Genomic DNA, 16396 nt, shown 5'->3' with positions numbered 1-16396 from the left:
GTGCTGAAAAAACAAGAAATTAAGTAACACATTTTTATTAATACCTAAAAAAAATATAAAGACAAAAAATCTATATTCAGCTCTGCAGAGGCCCTCAGTTTCAGCCCTCAGGACATTGTAAGTTTGGGTCATATGAGAATTCGGAATGAGTCTTGGTGAGCAAATTGTACATAGTGTCCTATCTGCAGGCAGCATATTATAGAGCAGGACAAGCTGACTAGATAAAACATTGGGGGTCATTTACTAAGGGCCCGATTCCGACGTGTTACCCAAAAATGTCCTATTTGCGCTGATTTCCCCTGAATTGCCCCGGGGCATGCACGCGACGCAAATCGGGGGGCGTGGCCGAACGAAAAACCGCCGTATTTTTTTTTAAAAAATGTGTCGCGGAGCTTGCACTTACCTTCGCTCAGCCTGGCTCGGTGTATTCCAGTGTGTTCCAGGGAACTTCAGCGCAGCAGCGCCACCTGGTGGACGTCGGAGGAACTTCCTTAATAAATCCCGGCCGGACCCGAATCCAGCGCAGAGAACGCGCCGCTGGATCGCGAATGGAACGGGTAAGTCATTTGCTTACCCGGTCCTGTTGCGTTCCAGCGTCACGTTCTCCGTCGAGGATTCGGGTCTTCTGGTGATTCACTAAGGTCCTGCGCCCGATGTCCACCAGGTGTCGCTGTTGCGCCGAGGTTTGCCGGAGTTCACCAATCTATTCCTGGTGCATGTAAGCAAGCGACACATTTTTTTTTTTTTAAATACCGCGGTATTTCCGAATCCGTCCACGCCCCCGATTTCCACCGCATGCCTGCCAGCGCCGATGCGCCACAATCCGATCGCGTGCGCCAAAATCCCGGGGCAATTTGGCGCAAACCGGTCATTTTCAGGGAACCCGACAAAAAAAAAAAAATTCGCACCCTTAGTAAATGTGCCCCAGTGTCCTATTTGCAGGCAGCATGTTATAGAGCAGGAGGAGCTGGGCAGATTGTATATAGTATCCTATATGCAGGCAGCATGTTATAGAGCAGTGAATATGCAAATCCTTTTTAATTTACATGATGGGCAATATCAATAACAATGGTAGAACACCTGCATATTAGAGGAGATTAAATGACATCTCAGTAATCCTCTATGTCGGACTGTTTTATATTAATGGCATAGATCGAAATCAAACCTATAAAGAAAAAGCCAGAATTCCTAATTTTATTGAAACACATAAAAATTTGGAACAGACGTTTAAAGGAATATCAGCCTGTGCTGGAGGGACAAAACAAACATCTAAGGGACATGGGTATAACCAGGGTAATATCCAGACATTAGTAGTTTTACTAATACTGACTTATGGCTAGGTACATATAAAAATGTCATTTTAGTGACTTACTGCTATTTAGTTATATTTAGGACATATTGCGCATTCCTGTGTATTAAAGGAAACCTAGCACCTCAAATCTTCCTATTAAGGTAGATGGGGTGGTAGGTGCCTCTATTGTACGTGAGGATAGTCCTTTTAAGGGCTAATCCTCAAATCCCCTGTATCTAGTTTAAAACTTTAACTGTGGTAATATGCAAATTTTGAAAAGAGACTACTGGGTCGTGGAGTAGCCGGAGCTGAGGCTACATGGCGCGGCTACTCCACAACTCAGTAGCTTCTTCGATCCTCCTACCCTGACATCTTCAGCAGGCAGCTCCTGGTAGCTGTGCGCAATCGTCTGCGAACCTTTGTTCCGCGCATGCGCAGAACACAGGTCGCCAGCTGCACGGTCTCGCCTCTGAAGCCGGAGCTACTGCGCATGCGCAAAACAGAGATTTGCGGACTCCTTGTAGCTGCGCACTGAAGATGTCAGAGTAGACGGAATGCAAGAGGCTACTAGGGCATGGAGTAGCCGCACCGTGTAGCCTCAGCTCCGGCTACTCCACGCCCCAGTAGCCTCTTTTTTGAAGATTTGCATATTACCACAATTAAAGTTTTAAAAAGATACAGGGGACGTGAGGATTAAAAGGACTATCCTCACATTCAATAGAGGCACCTACCACCCGATCTACCTTAATAGGAAGATCTGTGGTGCTAGGTTTCCTTTAAGGTCATAAACCCAATATACATGCTGGCAATTAACGTTGGCACATACATACACAGTAGTGATATTACATACTAAGGGGGTCATTTACTAAGGGCCCGATTCGCGTTTTCCCGACCTGCTACCCGAATATTTCCGTTTTGCGCCAATTTTCCCTGAATTGCCCCGGGATTTTGGCGCACGCGATCGGATTGTGGCGCATCGGCGCTGGCATGCACGCGACAGAAATCGGGGGGGCCTGGTCGAACGGTAACCCGACGGATTCGGAAAAACCGTAGCATTTAAAAAAAAAAAAATTGGTCCCACGGGCCATACTTTGGCGCAACAGCGCCACCTGGTGGACATCGGGCGCAGGACCTTCATGAATTGCCGGAAGACCCGAACGCTCGTCAGAGAAGCCGCCGCTGGAACGCGAATGGACCGGGTAAGTAAATGTGCCCCTAAGTGTTCTTAATTAATTTGTTAGTTATTGCTTGGAATAGAAATTTCCCACGTCCTCCCAGATGACTGACACTAATGTGTATGTATGTGCCGACGTTAATTGACAGCATGTATATTGGGTTTATGACCTTAATACACAGGGATGCCCAATATGTCTAAATAGCAGTAAGTGACTCAAATGGAGATTGTTTTTTATGCAATTTTATGGGGCACATGTATCATAAGTCTGGCTTCTTCTTTCAGTTTTTTGAGACTTTTCTTGGCTTTACTGCTGGTCAGATGTATCTTCATGTTTTTTTTCCTTATTGATACATGTGGTGTTTGGTCTGTAGTGAATTTGCGACAAAAAGTCTCCAAAAGTCGCAAATGGTCTCCAGCCAATTTCTACGCCTGATTAGGGGCAGCCATAGATTTGCGCCAAAATTTGCAACTTTTATGTAACTTTTTAAAAAGTCGAAACTTTCCCATGTGGATTAAGGTGATAACTGAGGGAACACTGCAGAATTTTGAAATGTTTTAGGCGCAAAAATAGTCGCAAATGAGCACAAGGGCCATGAAAGGTCTCAAAAATGAAAGAAAAAAACACGCCAAAACTGTGATAAATATACCCCTATATGTACCTGGCCATAAGTCAGTAGAGGCGGTCCCCGACTTAAGAACACCCGACTTACAGGCGGACCCCTACTTACAAACGGAAGTAATTTACTGGAGTTTAGTCCCAAGCTACAATGATCAGCTGTAATAATTATGAAAGGTGTCTGAAATTAAGATTTATTGTTAATCCTGGCTCTCATGACAACCAAAAAGTTTTAAAATCCAATTGTCACAGAGGCAAAAAAAATAGTTTGTCTGGGCTTACAATTATAAAATATACAGTTCCAACTTACATACAAATTCAACTTAAAGGGAACCTACCACCACAGATCTACTTATTAAGGTAGATCGGGTGTTAGGTGGATTAATAGGACGTGAGGATAACCCTTTTAAGGGCTAATCCTCACGTCCCCGCACTGTTTCGATAACTTTTATTAGATTTATATGCAAATTTTCTTATGCGGCTACTGGGGCGTGGAGTAGCCGCATCTGAGGTTACACGGGGCGGCTACTCCACGCCCAGGTAGCCTCTTTTCTGTACCTACTCACAATCTTCGGCGTGCAGCTACGGGCGCGGGCCTGCTGCTCTGCGCAATCGCAGACGGCAAGAACGTCGGACAAGGGTTCCTCGTAGCTGCGCGCCGAAGATTGTTAGTAGGTGGAGAAAAGAGGCTACCGGGGCGTGGAGTAGCCGCCTCGTGTAACCTCAGATGCGGCTACTCCACGCCCCAGTAGCCGCATAAGAAAATTTGCATATAAATCTAATAAAAGTTATCGAAACAGTGCAGGGGCGTGAGGATTAGCCCTTAAAAGGCCTATTCTCACGTCCTATTGATCCACCTACCACCCGATCTACCTTTATAGGTAGATTCGTGGTGGTAGGTTCCCTTTAAGAATAAATTTACAGCACCTATCTTGTACTTAACCTAGGAACTGCCTGTATTAGCAAAACTGCTAATGTCTAGATATTACCCTGGTAACACCCATGTCCCTCGGATGTTTATTTGTCCCTCCAGCACGGGCTGATATTCCTTTATACACCTGTTTCCAATTTTTTGTGTTTTATATAATAAAATTATAAATAATAATAATAATAATAATAATTAGATGGGCAATATAATGAGTTAATATTGATACCGTACTCTTAAATATTAGTTAAGTTGACTTTGGTTAAAAAATTATACCGGTTTTTAAATTATTTTTGCACTTTTTTTATATTAAAAAAAATAACATTTCTGTTTTGTGTTTTTATATACCGTTCATGTTAACGTGTGAACCCCTGAAGCTTTTCACCTTCAATTTCCTCTGCTGGGCTTTTTCATAGCTATTTATCAAGTGGGAGGATAATGCTATGTACTATGGGGAAGGGAAGTGCTTCACATTGAACTTTGTATTTTACTGACCCACAAATAGGCAGGGAAAATTAATGATGCTACAAGTTCATATGGTCTGTTTGCCCCATATGTTAAAAAAAAATGTGCAGAGCTGGTGACTAACTAAGCAAACAGCCTTGTAATTAATGAACATCATTACTAGAATTGAGGTGATTTAAGGCTTTTTATGCATAGTGCAAGTGGTAACTCCAAGTAGGTTCAACTAGGAACATTCCCTCTTAGGATGGAAAGGAATTACTCTTTCTTTGCCTTTTGGTCACCAACAGGAGATCCCTTTACTATACTTTACTATGCCTTACTATATTTTTTCAAGAGACTTTTCAACTAGGTTTGTCTGTTTCAAAATGTGAGCACGATGCCAGTCAGGGGCAGAGAAAGGCATCTGGAAAGTTTCCAAGCCTTGGTTTAAGGAAGTTTTTTTGGAATTATTCAATATATTTCTTAGAGCAGGCTAGTCATGATCACTATGGTTGCAAAACTCCCCTTTAATTGTTTATCCAAACAAACAGAATTGTGGCTATGGCGTAGTTGAATGTAACTCACTTAAAAGGAGTTGTCTGAGACTGGATAGAAAAACAATGGGAGGGGACTGCTTAAAAAAAATAAACACGTAGTTACCCCCTGGCGCCCTCCTGGCGTCCTGCAATGCCATTGCTCTGGTAAATTCCCTAAGTTAACAAACAGGGGCACAGAAGCCTGCTGTGTTCAACTTTCAGGCGGCCGAGGAGACCGGTCACGTCCACCTGTCCCACATATACAATACTTGTAATAGGGACGGGTGGGCATGGCTGGCCACCTCGGCCAGCTGGAAGCTAAGTGTAGAGCGGCTTCCATGCCCCTGTGTCTTTACATGGGGCACGAACTGCAGCAATGGCAACGGGAGGTACAGTAAGTACATGTTTATTTTTTTAAGAAGCCCCCTCACGGCCACCATTGTTTTTTTATACAGTCTCAGACAACCCGTTTAAAAAGGATTCCAAATTGGGGATTGCTCTGTACAGTAATTTGCCTCAATCCTATCCAATTGTATTGTATTTTAATACAAGATTATTGGCCCGCAAATCTGGATGGAAATTTTGCTGAATATTATACCTTTATGGCTAGGCCCATTGAAAATATTGGAAAACCCATTTTAAGCTTCATGCACATTATTCTACACCACCTGTTATGTAACCATTAAATGGTACAATAAATGTTCCATAGCAGGGTCCCTAATTATTCTTATATTTTACATACAGTGCATACAGGTACCTAATGTGGACTCACCCGGATTGTAATAGGTCCATGCACACATATCTATCATGTACATGGTTCCTAAAGCTGGATGAATTCTCATCAAGAGATCATGAAAATGTAAATAATTTTGCTCATCTCCCAAACTCTCCTTCTATATAACTGGATCCTCAGTACCTGTTCTTCTTCCGGGCCCCGTGGAAAGCATCTGTCCGCTCCGCACAACAGCTTTGTTAGCATTATAGAAACAATTGCCTCAATCACCAATTTTTTTTTCGATTCATCTAAATGAATATCATCCAAACGTTCAGCCTTGCAACGTGATGACAAAATTCAATCACAAAAACCACAAAGTCTTTGATATGTAATTACAATCTGTTTGGGTTCAGATAAGTGTCATCGCCCTCTCTGGCCCAATAACATGCGGTTTACATACAACTTCTGTGATAGACTATTGTTTTACATTTCCCAAGCTCCAATCACCACCACTGACAGGACTGTTGTTTTCCCCGAGTTCAAAGAAGGCTTTGATGCAGCTGCAGCTTTGCAGAGCACGATAAAGTCAGTCGTTCCTGATTGAACTATCCGAGAATTTCCAGACCGGTTGTACGCCATCTCGTACTACATCTAACAATGCTCTACGTACCTTTTTCAACTGGGCTTCCAACTTACTACATTCCTCCTTCTTCTGCTCGATGGCCATTTCAAGAGATTTCAACTTGGAGTCTCGCTTCATTCCCGATGAGGCCAATGTAGACGCATGCTCCTTCAAATCTATTAAACTGGTCTACAGAGAAAAATTTGAAGAATTTAGAGGAATGAGATTATTGTTGACCGGTCTTTAGCGTATACCATTAAATTATTGAGGGGGTCAAATTTGGGCACTCCAATTGTTCTACTGAATGAAAGGGCCTCAGACCTAAAATAATTTTCTTCTTAGCACAGCCCAGTACTTATATAGTATATAAAATAGTGTTGGTATTCCTACTCAGTCTACTTAAATATGAGAATATGTCAGTTCACCGTAATTGTATGTCCATCTTTGGTTCAGTGCCAAAAGGAAAGCCAGACTGGATAACTTTAGTTTTATTTTGGTGCCAAGGAACCTACTGACCTACATCAATGATGGCAAACCTTTTAGACACAGAGTGCACAAACTACAACCAAAACCCACATATTTTTTGCAAAGTGCCAATGTGACAATTTAAGCAGTAACTTATTACTCCCTGCTCTGCCACGGGTTCAAATCGTATAGGAACCTGAGGACACCAATACAGTAGAAAGAAGGAGAAGAAGTTTGGATCATCATTGTAGCTTCCTTCCAGGGTCCTCGGCTGCCTGAGACGGCAAGAAGTATGTGTCCTGTCTGGCAAACTCTGCGCTGGGGTGATGATGCAGGTGCCCATAGAGAGGGCTCTGTGTGCCACCTCTGGCACCCGTGCCATAGGTTCAACACCACTGACCTACATTATTATTATGTGGAAGCCTGATCATATAATGTTACATATGTTAAAACTATATACTTTAACTGGATGAGGGCATCCCATGCCCCCAAGTTGTGTCTGGTTCCAAACCGCTGGTCTGATATAACTCATAAGGTAAATCCTGGTCACCTTATTGGCTGATTGGGAGATCCAGTATGCAATTCCCAAATGGAAATATAGGAATTTCTTCCATGGAGTTTGTAATGTGAAAAGGTGACCATTGTTTCACGTAAAGTCTTAAAGCTACAATCCTTCTACTAGAACTTGCCTCCGCAAAGTGTACGTGTTGCAGGAACAACCTGGCATTGAGCTCACATAATAAGTGCAGACCTTTTTCTGACCTTCACCCACAGTCAAGCAATGTTATATATAAGCCTGACCCAAGGCAGAGCCCCCTGGACATTTGGCACTAAAGAGATACCAATGCACTTGGGACAAATTACCCTCTGCAGAGTAGAAGGAAACAAGATTAGACACCAAGTGAACGCTCTTCTCATAGCAGTGATTCACATTCTTTCCATGGGCTAGGCTCACAATATGTATTTTGATAAAAATACTATCACAAAGAGATTTTCACACAAAGAGAAAAACATATCTGAGGTTATGAGATAGTCTTCACGTCTCGTTCTGCTTTGCTTCTTCCAATTGTTATGCATTTCATAAAAGGATAAAGCAAAACAGGACCTCAATCATCCTGTCAACTTTAAAAACAGACTTTTATACATTTCAGATAAAACAATAATTTTAACAATAAGTAATTTTTTTAAAATCTTTTTTTTAAAAAAAACCTTTATCTATTACTAAAATGAGGCATTTGCAAACCAGACATACTGTTATATAACTGATAACCCCCCTCTGCCAAGTGCGACCCACCTCTTTCTCTGTCAGCTCCGCCTGCAAACTGTTCACTTTTTCTTTAAGGTCTTTGTTCTCCTTCTTGTAGTTTTCGATCTCTTCCAGTCTTTCTCTATCATCTCGCTCTCTTTGTTCTTTTAAGCGTTCAATAATTCTCTCCTAAAAGATTTCATGCAAAATAATTTTGGCTGGGGCGACAATTATAAAATATACAGTTTCGACTTACAAACAAATTCAACTTAAAAACAAACTTACAGAACCTATCTCGTGCATAACCCGGGGATTGCCTGTATGGGTAAAGGGGTTATATGTAGAGATGAGCGAGTATACTCGTCCGAGTATACTGCTCGGTCGAGTATTAGCATACTCGGACCGGCTCGTTACTCGGACGAGTATCTCGCCGGCTCGAGTTCGAGCATTAAATTAATAAAAGACACAGAAGAACAGTGTTTACACTGTTCTTCAACACATAACACATGTTTCCAGATGTAATTGTAAGAATACATTAATAAAACACTATTCTTCACTTTACAGGTGTTCGCGCGTGTCTCCCGCTAAGTTCGGAGATGTGCGCCGAACATCAGCAATGTAAAGAATAGTGTTATTTGAATGTGTTCTGCAATGTGCACTTAAATGCTCGTGTTTTCACTGTTTTTATTCTATTCTTCACATTGCTGATGTTAGCGCGTATCTCCAAACTTAGCGGGAGACATGCGCGAACATCTGCAAAGTGAAGAATAGAATAAAAATAGTGCAAACTGTGAAAACAAGAGCATTTAAGTGCAGAACACATTCAAATAACACTATTCTTCACATTGTTGATGTGCGCGCACATCTCCGACATTATCGGAAGACTTGTGCTAACATCTGCAAAGTGAAGAATAGAATAAAAACAGTTAAAACAGTGAACACAGGACCATTTAATTGCAGAACACATTGAAAGAACACTATTCTTCACATCCAGATGTTCGGCGCACATCTCCTAACTTAGCGGGAGACACGCGCGAACACCTGTAAAGTGAAGAATAGTGTTTTTTTAATGTATTCTTACAATTAAAACATCTGGAAACATGTGGAATGTGTTATTATTTACTGTTCTTTTAATGTGTTGTGTTAGTGAAAAAATGCTCGGGTCTCCCATTGACTTTAATGGGGCTCGTTATTCGGTACGAGCACTCGAGCATCGGGAAAAGTTCGTACCGAATAACGAGCACCCGAGCATTTTAGTGCTCGCTCATCTCTAGTTATATGTCATATGTTTGTTCTATTGTCAGCTTGTAAGGAAACAAGATGTAAATTATAAAAATTTTATTGTCATTGGTCATTACGGAAATGGCGGATAAATTCACCCTCATATATCATACTTGTCCATGGCTGTGATAGGTTTTTAATAATTACTATAACTTGAGATGGTTTTTAATATTTTGTTTGGGGAGGAATGTTGTGAACATTTTTCTAAAATACTTCATTAAGAAATTCTGCTTAGCTTTTAAAGAAACAGGCTGCAAAATCCCCTGTTGACAAGGCAGATCCATCTACCGTCTACCAGTAGGAGACTGAAGAAGTGGCTCTCTCTATCCTATATATTTAACACAGCTTTGAGCAGTGACTGTTCACCCTTTCTGCTCTCTTCCTGGCTGTAGTATGCTATGAGAACAAAAGTGATGAAAGTGAGCGGACTAATCCTCCTCAGACTTGTGTAAACAAACACAGGGAGATTAGATGTGTATAAAAATATTCACAACAACCCCCCCCCCCCCCCCAACTCAATATTAAAAATTAGCTCAAATGACTGTTAAACTTGGAATGTATCATGAAGAACAACCTCAAAACTATAAATTTGGCAAAGGTTTTTCAAACAACCATTTGACGGACTTTACCATGACTTTGCAACATTGGCCCTAGTCTCTAATTGCTAAACTGGTTCAATCACGTACATAAATGTAGCCTAAGTAGGACACTCTGGCTGGCTGTTCTTGTCAAACCATTCATCATTAGGCCTTTTTCCTGCAATGTACATCTAAGATCTAAGTATCACACGACTAATACTACATAGTGGAAGTAATATATATAGTAACAATAACTCATAACAGTTGCACATATCATGGATACATCCATTTAGCATTGATAATGCTCGCTGTCTTCCTCGTTGCTTTTTCTTAGGTCGAAAATACGTTTCCAGGAACAGGGAGAGCTCCTAATGGCCAAGTTACCACTAACAATAAGAGAACATTTTCTTGGCTTTACATTTTATTTTTATACAAATCATCCCCCAAAAAACTGAATTATCAGCCTCAACAATCAAAGCCAATGGTGTTCATTATATGTAACAGTTCAGTCTTGCACTCCTCCTTCAGGGAACCAGACCCAAATCCAAAATGTTGTAATAAAACATTATAATGGGTACTTACAAAACATGCACTTGATTGATCGCTGTGCTTTAAGTGCTCATAGAAGATACTGCCAATGCTGAACGTAGATCCCTCAGATCTAATCAAGACATATACTGGACAGTTGTCGAAAGACAAAAAACATTCTTCGGGGTTTCCCACATGGAAATATGAAAAATGTTCTAATTCTTCATTAACAGAGAGAAACTCCTCAACAATGTTTCCACTCATCCTCTTACCTTACAAATGCTTTGTATATGAGGCTTGCACAGCTTTTTTTATTTTTTACTAAGCACTTTAGTCCAGATAGCGAGTAAACAAATACACTCAACCAAGTCAAGAAATAGATGTTTTCTTTAAAGGACATCTACCATAAAGATATTCTGAAGGTAGTTGTCCCAAACTTACTTGCTCGTCCTTACTTGTCTGGGGGACCACCTTACTTTTTGTGACTTATTTAAAATAAGAGCCGGAGGCGATGCAGGCTACTTTACCGAGTGCCTCTCGGCTCCACCCCTGATAATGTATGCCGACCCTCCATGTTCAGTCCAGCCTAGTCCCGCCTGCCAAACTGCAGACATCACGATCGGCGGGCAATACCAGGCCGCATTAAAAACGAATGGGGCAGAACATTTACCCTACAGTCCTTTCATGTGTTTGGCCTCTTTAAATGGAATTTCCAGACCACTAAGCCACTAATAACAATTAGTTGTTAATCAGTAGGGGTGAGACAAGCAACACTCCTCCTGCCAATCATCTGTTATACACTACAGTCGACAGCACACAGCTTTGTCTATGGTGTATTGTCCATCCGATCACAGATAAATCAATGACAGCTCATGAGTGGGGTAGTCATTGCCAAACCACCACTGAGCAACTAATAATGATTTATGTTATGGATTAGTAGTAGAGATATCCTTTATAAGGGTATTCCCACAAAGACAAGATTCTTATATGTACTCAGGATAACAAAATAATAACAGTGAAATAGAGAATGTGCTAATAAAAATACATTTCACAGAAGTCCAACCTGTCTCTATCAGTCCTGGTGTTTAGATTTTGAAACAACCACATAACTCCTGACTATGCTCGGGCAGATCCTCTGGCTTATCTTGTAGTGTAGAGGGAGGGGCAGGAGGCAGAAAGCACTACAGACAGAGGCACTTCCTGTCCGGCAACAGCAAAGGAGACAGAAGCAGTTCTTCAGACAAGATAAGCTCTTGATCTGAGGGAAGGGGGGCATAGCAGTACTGACTGGGTGTTTTATGGGTGAGGAAGCATACTTGAGTGTGTCACTGTGTCTTATATCCATCTCATGACCTGTCTCAACTCTCTTTTTCTATGTGTCAGATATTAGTAGAATCTTACCTAAATGAAAGTGTAGATAAACCCTGTACCCTGATAATCTAAGCACATTGTCAGCACACAGCATCTCATAGCAAAGAGGGATCATGAAGTGGATTCTCAACCACTGCCTGCCCACATTGCTGAATCTTACACTGACCATCCAAGCACAGATATACGCAAAAGAAGCAATAGAACTTACTCAAATTGCAAAGTTGGGGATTAAAAATGATCTTTATTGTGTGAACATCACTAGAGGAATATAATTTTAGAACTTTTTTATATGGGCAAACTCCTTTCAGACAGGCTGTAACTCAAGTCTTGCCAAGTTTTGGCAAGAACGGCAAAGTTACTCATATGTGTCTAGATTATATCAGTGTTATAGTGTGTTTTTTGCATTGACACCAAAGATAATAGATGTAAAAAGTTCAACTCCATATAAGAGAGTATACTAGCACACGTGATAAATCCCAATCTAATAAGAAATAGGCATGTTGGTCTTTTCTCAATTATTTTGTTTATTTGTCCAGATGCAACAAGTCAAACTTTGTCAATAAAACAAGTAACTTTGCATATAATCTATTAGAGTTTTAGAAACCATGTGTCATTCATGAACCTTCCTTAACAGAAAACTGGACAGTATTTCGGGCCTTTTAATAAACAGTTTTTTTTCTTTGCATGCTTAATTGTGGTATTTCGGTAGCAGGAACCGGCAAACTTATGACATATGGTCCATTGTTATGGAATGTTCTGGAGTATTAGCAACATTTGTATAAGTAAGGAACTTAAGTTAGAGGTCTGTGTCACTAACTATAATTATCTCCTGACCCTGGATATTGGAGCCCTCAGAGTTGTCACAATGGGAGAACGCAAGTCCCAAGTCTACTTTGAACTTCCGGGTTTGGTCCTTCCTGTTTGTCGGAGGTCCCATAAAAGTCATTGGAGCACAGGACAGAGCTCTATCCTTTATGATTTCTATGGGACTTCCAAACCAGCATGTAGCATAGCCAAAATCTTGTGTACCAAAAATTCGGTCCAACAGCAAGGATCCCCAACCATCATATTTTGATCCTCGATCCTGTGGATATGGAATTTTAGGACAGGTCATCAATCAGATGGGGCCACAAAGCTGCAATTCCCAGCAAAAGAAGATGACACACACAGCCAATCGGGAAACACAACCCTGTCTTCTATTATACTGCCCAGGTCTGTAGTTGCAGTAACCTGCTGTGACCACTAGATACAGAATGGAGCACCACACAATCACATACAACTTATTTTTGTGTGATATAAAATTGTCAAAACTTGTTCAATTTGAAAAGCTATTGATCATGTGACACAAATAGCTGGAAATGGCGGGTAAACAATAAAATAAGGAAAGAATTGGAAATAATTGTATTTTACTTTAATTGTGACTTAGGCTCTAAAATGTAATTGCTTCTATACCATACGGGATACCCAATAACCGAAAAGTTGAGTAAACGTTGAGTAAAAAGAAGCAGCAATTCTTATATGGACTTCACAGAATTCATGGACCAGGAATGATTCCATCACTGGGATGTAAAGTTATGTTAGGAATATTATTCAATATTAATATGGAATTACCTTTTCAGACAGAGCTTCTTCCAAGGTGGCAAGTGCAGTGTCCGTATTACTGGAATCAGTCTGAAGGGATTTCACGCGATCTTTCAGGTTCCCGAGTTGCTTGTCCTTGTCTCTGAGCTGTTCTTGAAGGTTTTCAATCTATCACCCAAGATAAGTTATTAAAATTAGAAAAAAAAAGTAATAAAATCTAAAAAAAAACAAATGAACAAAAGAAAAAATAATTTGAATGCAAACCAAAGAGGTTGTTAAAAAAAGACCTGTCACCAGAATTTTACCCCTCACACCAATAACACCTGCTAGTAAAGGGTTAAAAGCCCTTCCCATATCACTTAAAATTGTCTGCCACTGAAGCGTTGTACCTTACAGCCATTTTTCTAACATGCAAATGAGTAGACATGAGTCAATTCTGAAGAGAAGAGTCATGTTTCCTTCAAGCTGCCAGTGAACCACGCCTCCTTTTGACTGATAGCACAGTGTGTCATCAGATCTCAGCCTGAGCAGACAGGAAGTTCTCTCCCTGCCCCCTTCATGTCCTTACCAGAATGCTGTCCCTCTGTCTGTGTGGTGAATTTAGCAGTAACCACGTTGTGGGAAGCTGTAGATCTGTTCGCTATTTCATGTGATGGGCTGGGCCAACTTCGCAGCCAAGCAGCGATGGACGGAGCCAACAAAGTCAAAGGCAGAAAACGTTTGGGAAACAATTTTACTAGTGGGAGGAGGCGGATTTAAGCTGGGACTCCCGCCCTGCACTTTTCAACAAAATCATAATTAGGAGGGGGAGGTAAGCAAGGTTTATAGTGCCTGTTCGTGATGACTGGTTCCCTTTGACTTAGTTAATTTTTTTTCCTGTTAAACATGGGATACAGGGATGGGTTCACCAAATTTTTCGTTGTCAATGCAAACAGTTTATAATTTGAAACAACCATACATAAATAAAGGAGTTGTCCAGTGGGATAAAATGTTGCACAAAAAGGGCAGAATAGGTTAAAATAAAATGGGGCAGATTTACTTACCCGGTCCATTCGCGATCCAGCGGCGCGTTCTCTGTGGAGGATTCGGGTCTTCCGGCGATTCACTAAGGTAGTGCGCCCGATGTCCACTAGGTGTCGCTGCTGCGCTGAAGTCCGTCGGAGTTCACTGAAGTTCACCAAGCAAGCGTGGGTGCACTTTTTTTTTTTTTTTTAAAATACTGCGTTTTTTTCCGAATCCGTCGGGTTTTCTTACGGCCACACCCCCCAATTTCTGTCGCGCGCATGGCGGCGCCGATGTGCCACAATCCAATTACGTGTGCCAAAAACCCGGGCCAATTCAGGGAAAATCGGAGCAAAACAGTAAAATTTGGGTACCCCGATGGAAAAACGCGATTCGGGCCCTTAGTAAATGAACCCCATTAACTTAAAGGAAATCAAAATCAAGGGACACTTTCTCATTGTCCAGGCACTGTGACTCCGGTAATATTCTTATATTTGTTACCCATGGCCTCCTTCCTTCTAAAGTAAACTTTTAGAATTATTCTAGTTATGCAGTAGGGCTCTGTGGGGTGTATCCAGAACCCCTCCATGCTGTAGTTTCTTATGAGGTAAGCACTTCTACCTCCTACTGTGCACTAAAACTCCCTGCTGTGATGAGATTCAGCAGGCAGAGCACAGAGGGGGGGGGCTGAGGGAACAGGGGAGAGAGTGAGATGTGCTCCTGCACAGTTTAACAGCCTGTGAAGCTTCAGCAAACATTGCATCAAATTGTATGGGACTGCTGAGGATAACCAAGTGTTTTGCCCTATACGTCTTCTTTTTAGCATAACCCTTACACTTTCGCTTTACATTATAGGGCTCAGAGTATCAGAATAGGTAACAGAAAATCCTTTTACGCATTGCAATAAGTTTCTGCTGAATGATGAAGCCAAAACACACGAGTGGTAAGAAGATCCAATGTGACTGAGCTATGGACAGATATTTTACCATGATATGTGTGTAACACAGGGGAGGGAGCAGATACTAAATGTGGATAAAACAAGGAATTACTAACCAGAAAAGAATTAGGTTACTGTACAACATGAACATACACATGAAATACATAATACACAAAGGAGGATGAGATTGAAATCAAACCAGGCTGCCGACCCCGCTGCCGCTCATACAATGAAATCAAAGTCATCTTGAGTCTTGTCTTTCAAGGCTTTGGAACAAAAGCTTAGGCTGAGAGTTCAGAGCCGTCCGAGCAATGTGTTTCATTACTAAAATGGAATTATACCTGCTTTCTTTAAAAGTATTAGCAAGCTTTACAACGTAGGAAGGACGCCAACTATTCCTACTTTATTTAATTGAATGTTTGTGCTCCAAAGAAACGCTACAAAACAGAGGTCAAGCTTGTAATAAAGAATAGAAAAACCTGCTGAGAAGAAGAATAGACCATAGGAATCCACTAAATAAGATAGATCGGCACTCACAATGCCAGAAAGCTCAATGCTAGATTGGATTAGAGAACACCAGAAATCCTGTGAAGACCTACTTTTCATTGAGACAACCTGGTGGAAATTTTTAATGATCTTCCATGTTGTTCCTCTGTAACATGAGAAGATGACATGGATTCTCAAGGACAAGTTCCCTCAAACCTGATGAGACAAACCCACTCAGCACCCTGACCACACATGAGTGTCACATTCAAAACTCTATTAAGGTGGACAGCTCTTGAAACAGTTGAGTAAAGCCTGTTGCTAGCATGTACAGTAAAAATTCGCTACATGCACTTGTAGAATTTACCGGACAGGAAGTAGAATCACTGTACAGAACTCAGCATGTCCGTTCAGTTCAGTGGTTCTCTGTTCGGTCCGGTGAATCCCAAGAGCGCATGCAGCAAATTTGTCGGACCAAACTTACTTGCTTTACTCAACTGTATCAAGAGCTATCCACCTTAAAGGAGTTTTGACTGTGACACTCATGTTAGAGTCTATTTCCTTTTGATAAGGACACACAGGACACTGTTGTCATGAT

At 41.2% G+C, this 16396-nt stretch overlaps 1 protein-coding gene across 16 annotated transcripts in view; it reads right to left on the bottom strand.

The window, feature by feature from the left end:
• The window catches only part of ERC2 (ELKS/RAB6-interacting/CAST family member 2), a 606872-nt gene that overhangs the window by 394846 nt on the left and 195630 nt on the right, over window positions 1-16396 (bottom strand). For all 16 annotated transcript variants that reach the window (XM_072128520.1, XM_072128514.1, XM_072128513.1 and 13 more), the window contains 3 exons: window positions 13407-13544; window positions 8086-8226; window positions 6375-6515 (listed from right to left, as the gene is read on the bottom strand). In XM_072128520.1, coding sequence (XP_071984621.1) covers window positions 6375-6515; window positions 8086-8226; window positions 13407-13544 — 420 coding nt within the window. The remainder of the gene's footprint in view (window positions 1-6374; window positions 6516-8085; window positions 8227-13406; window positions 13545-16396) is intronic.

The sequence above is a fragment of the Engystomops pustulosus genome, chromosome 10 (genome assembly GCF_040894005.1).
Source record: "Engystomops pustulosus chromosome 10, aEngPut4.maternal, whole genome shotgun sequence".
Classification (NCBI taxonomy): Eukaryota; Metazoa; Chordata; class Amphibia; order Anura; family Leptodactylidae; genus Engystomops; species Engystomops pustulosus.
Note: the sequence above shows the minus strand (reverse complement) of the source record. Positions and strands in the feature narration are given on the sequence as shown.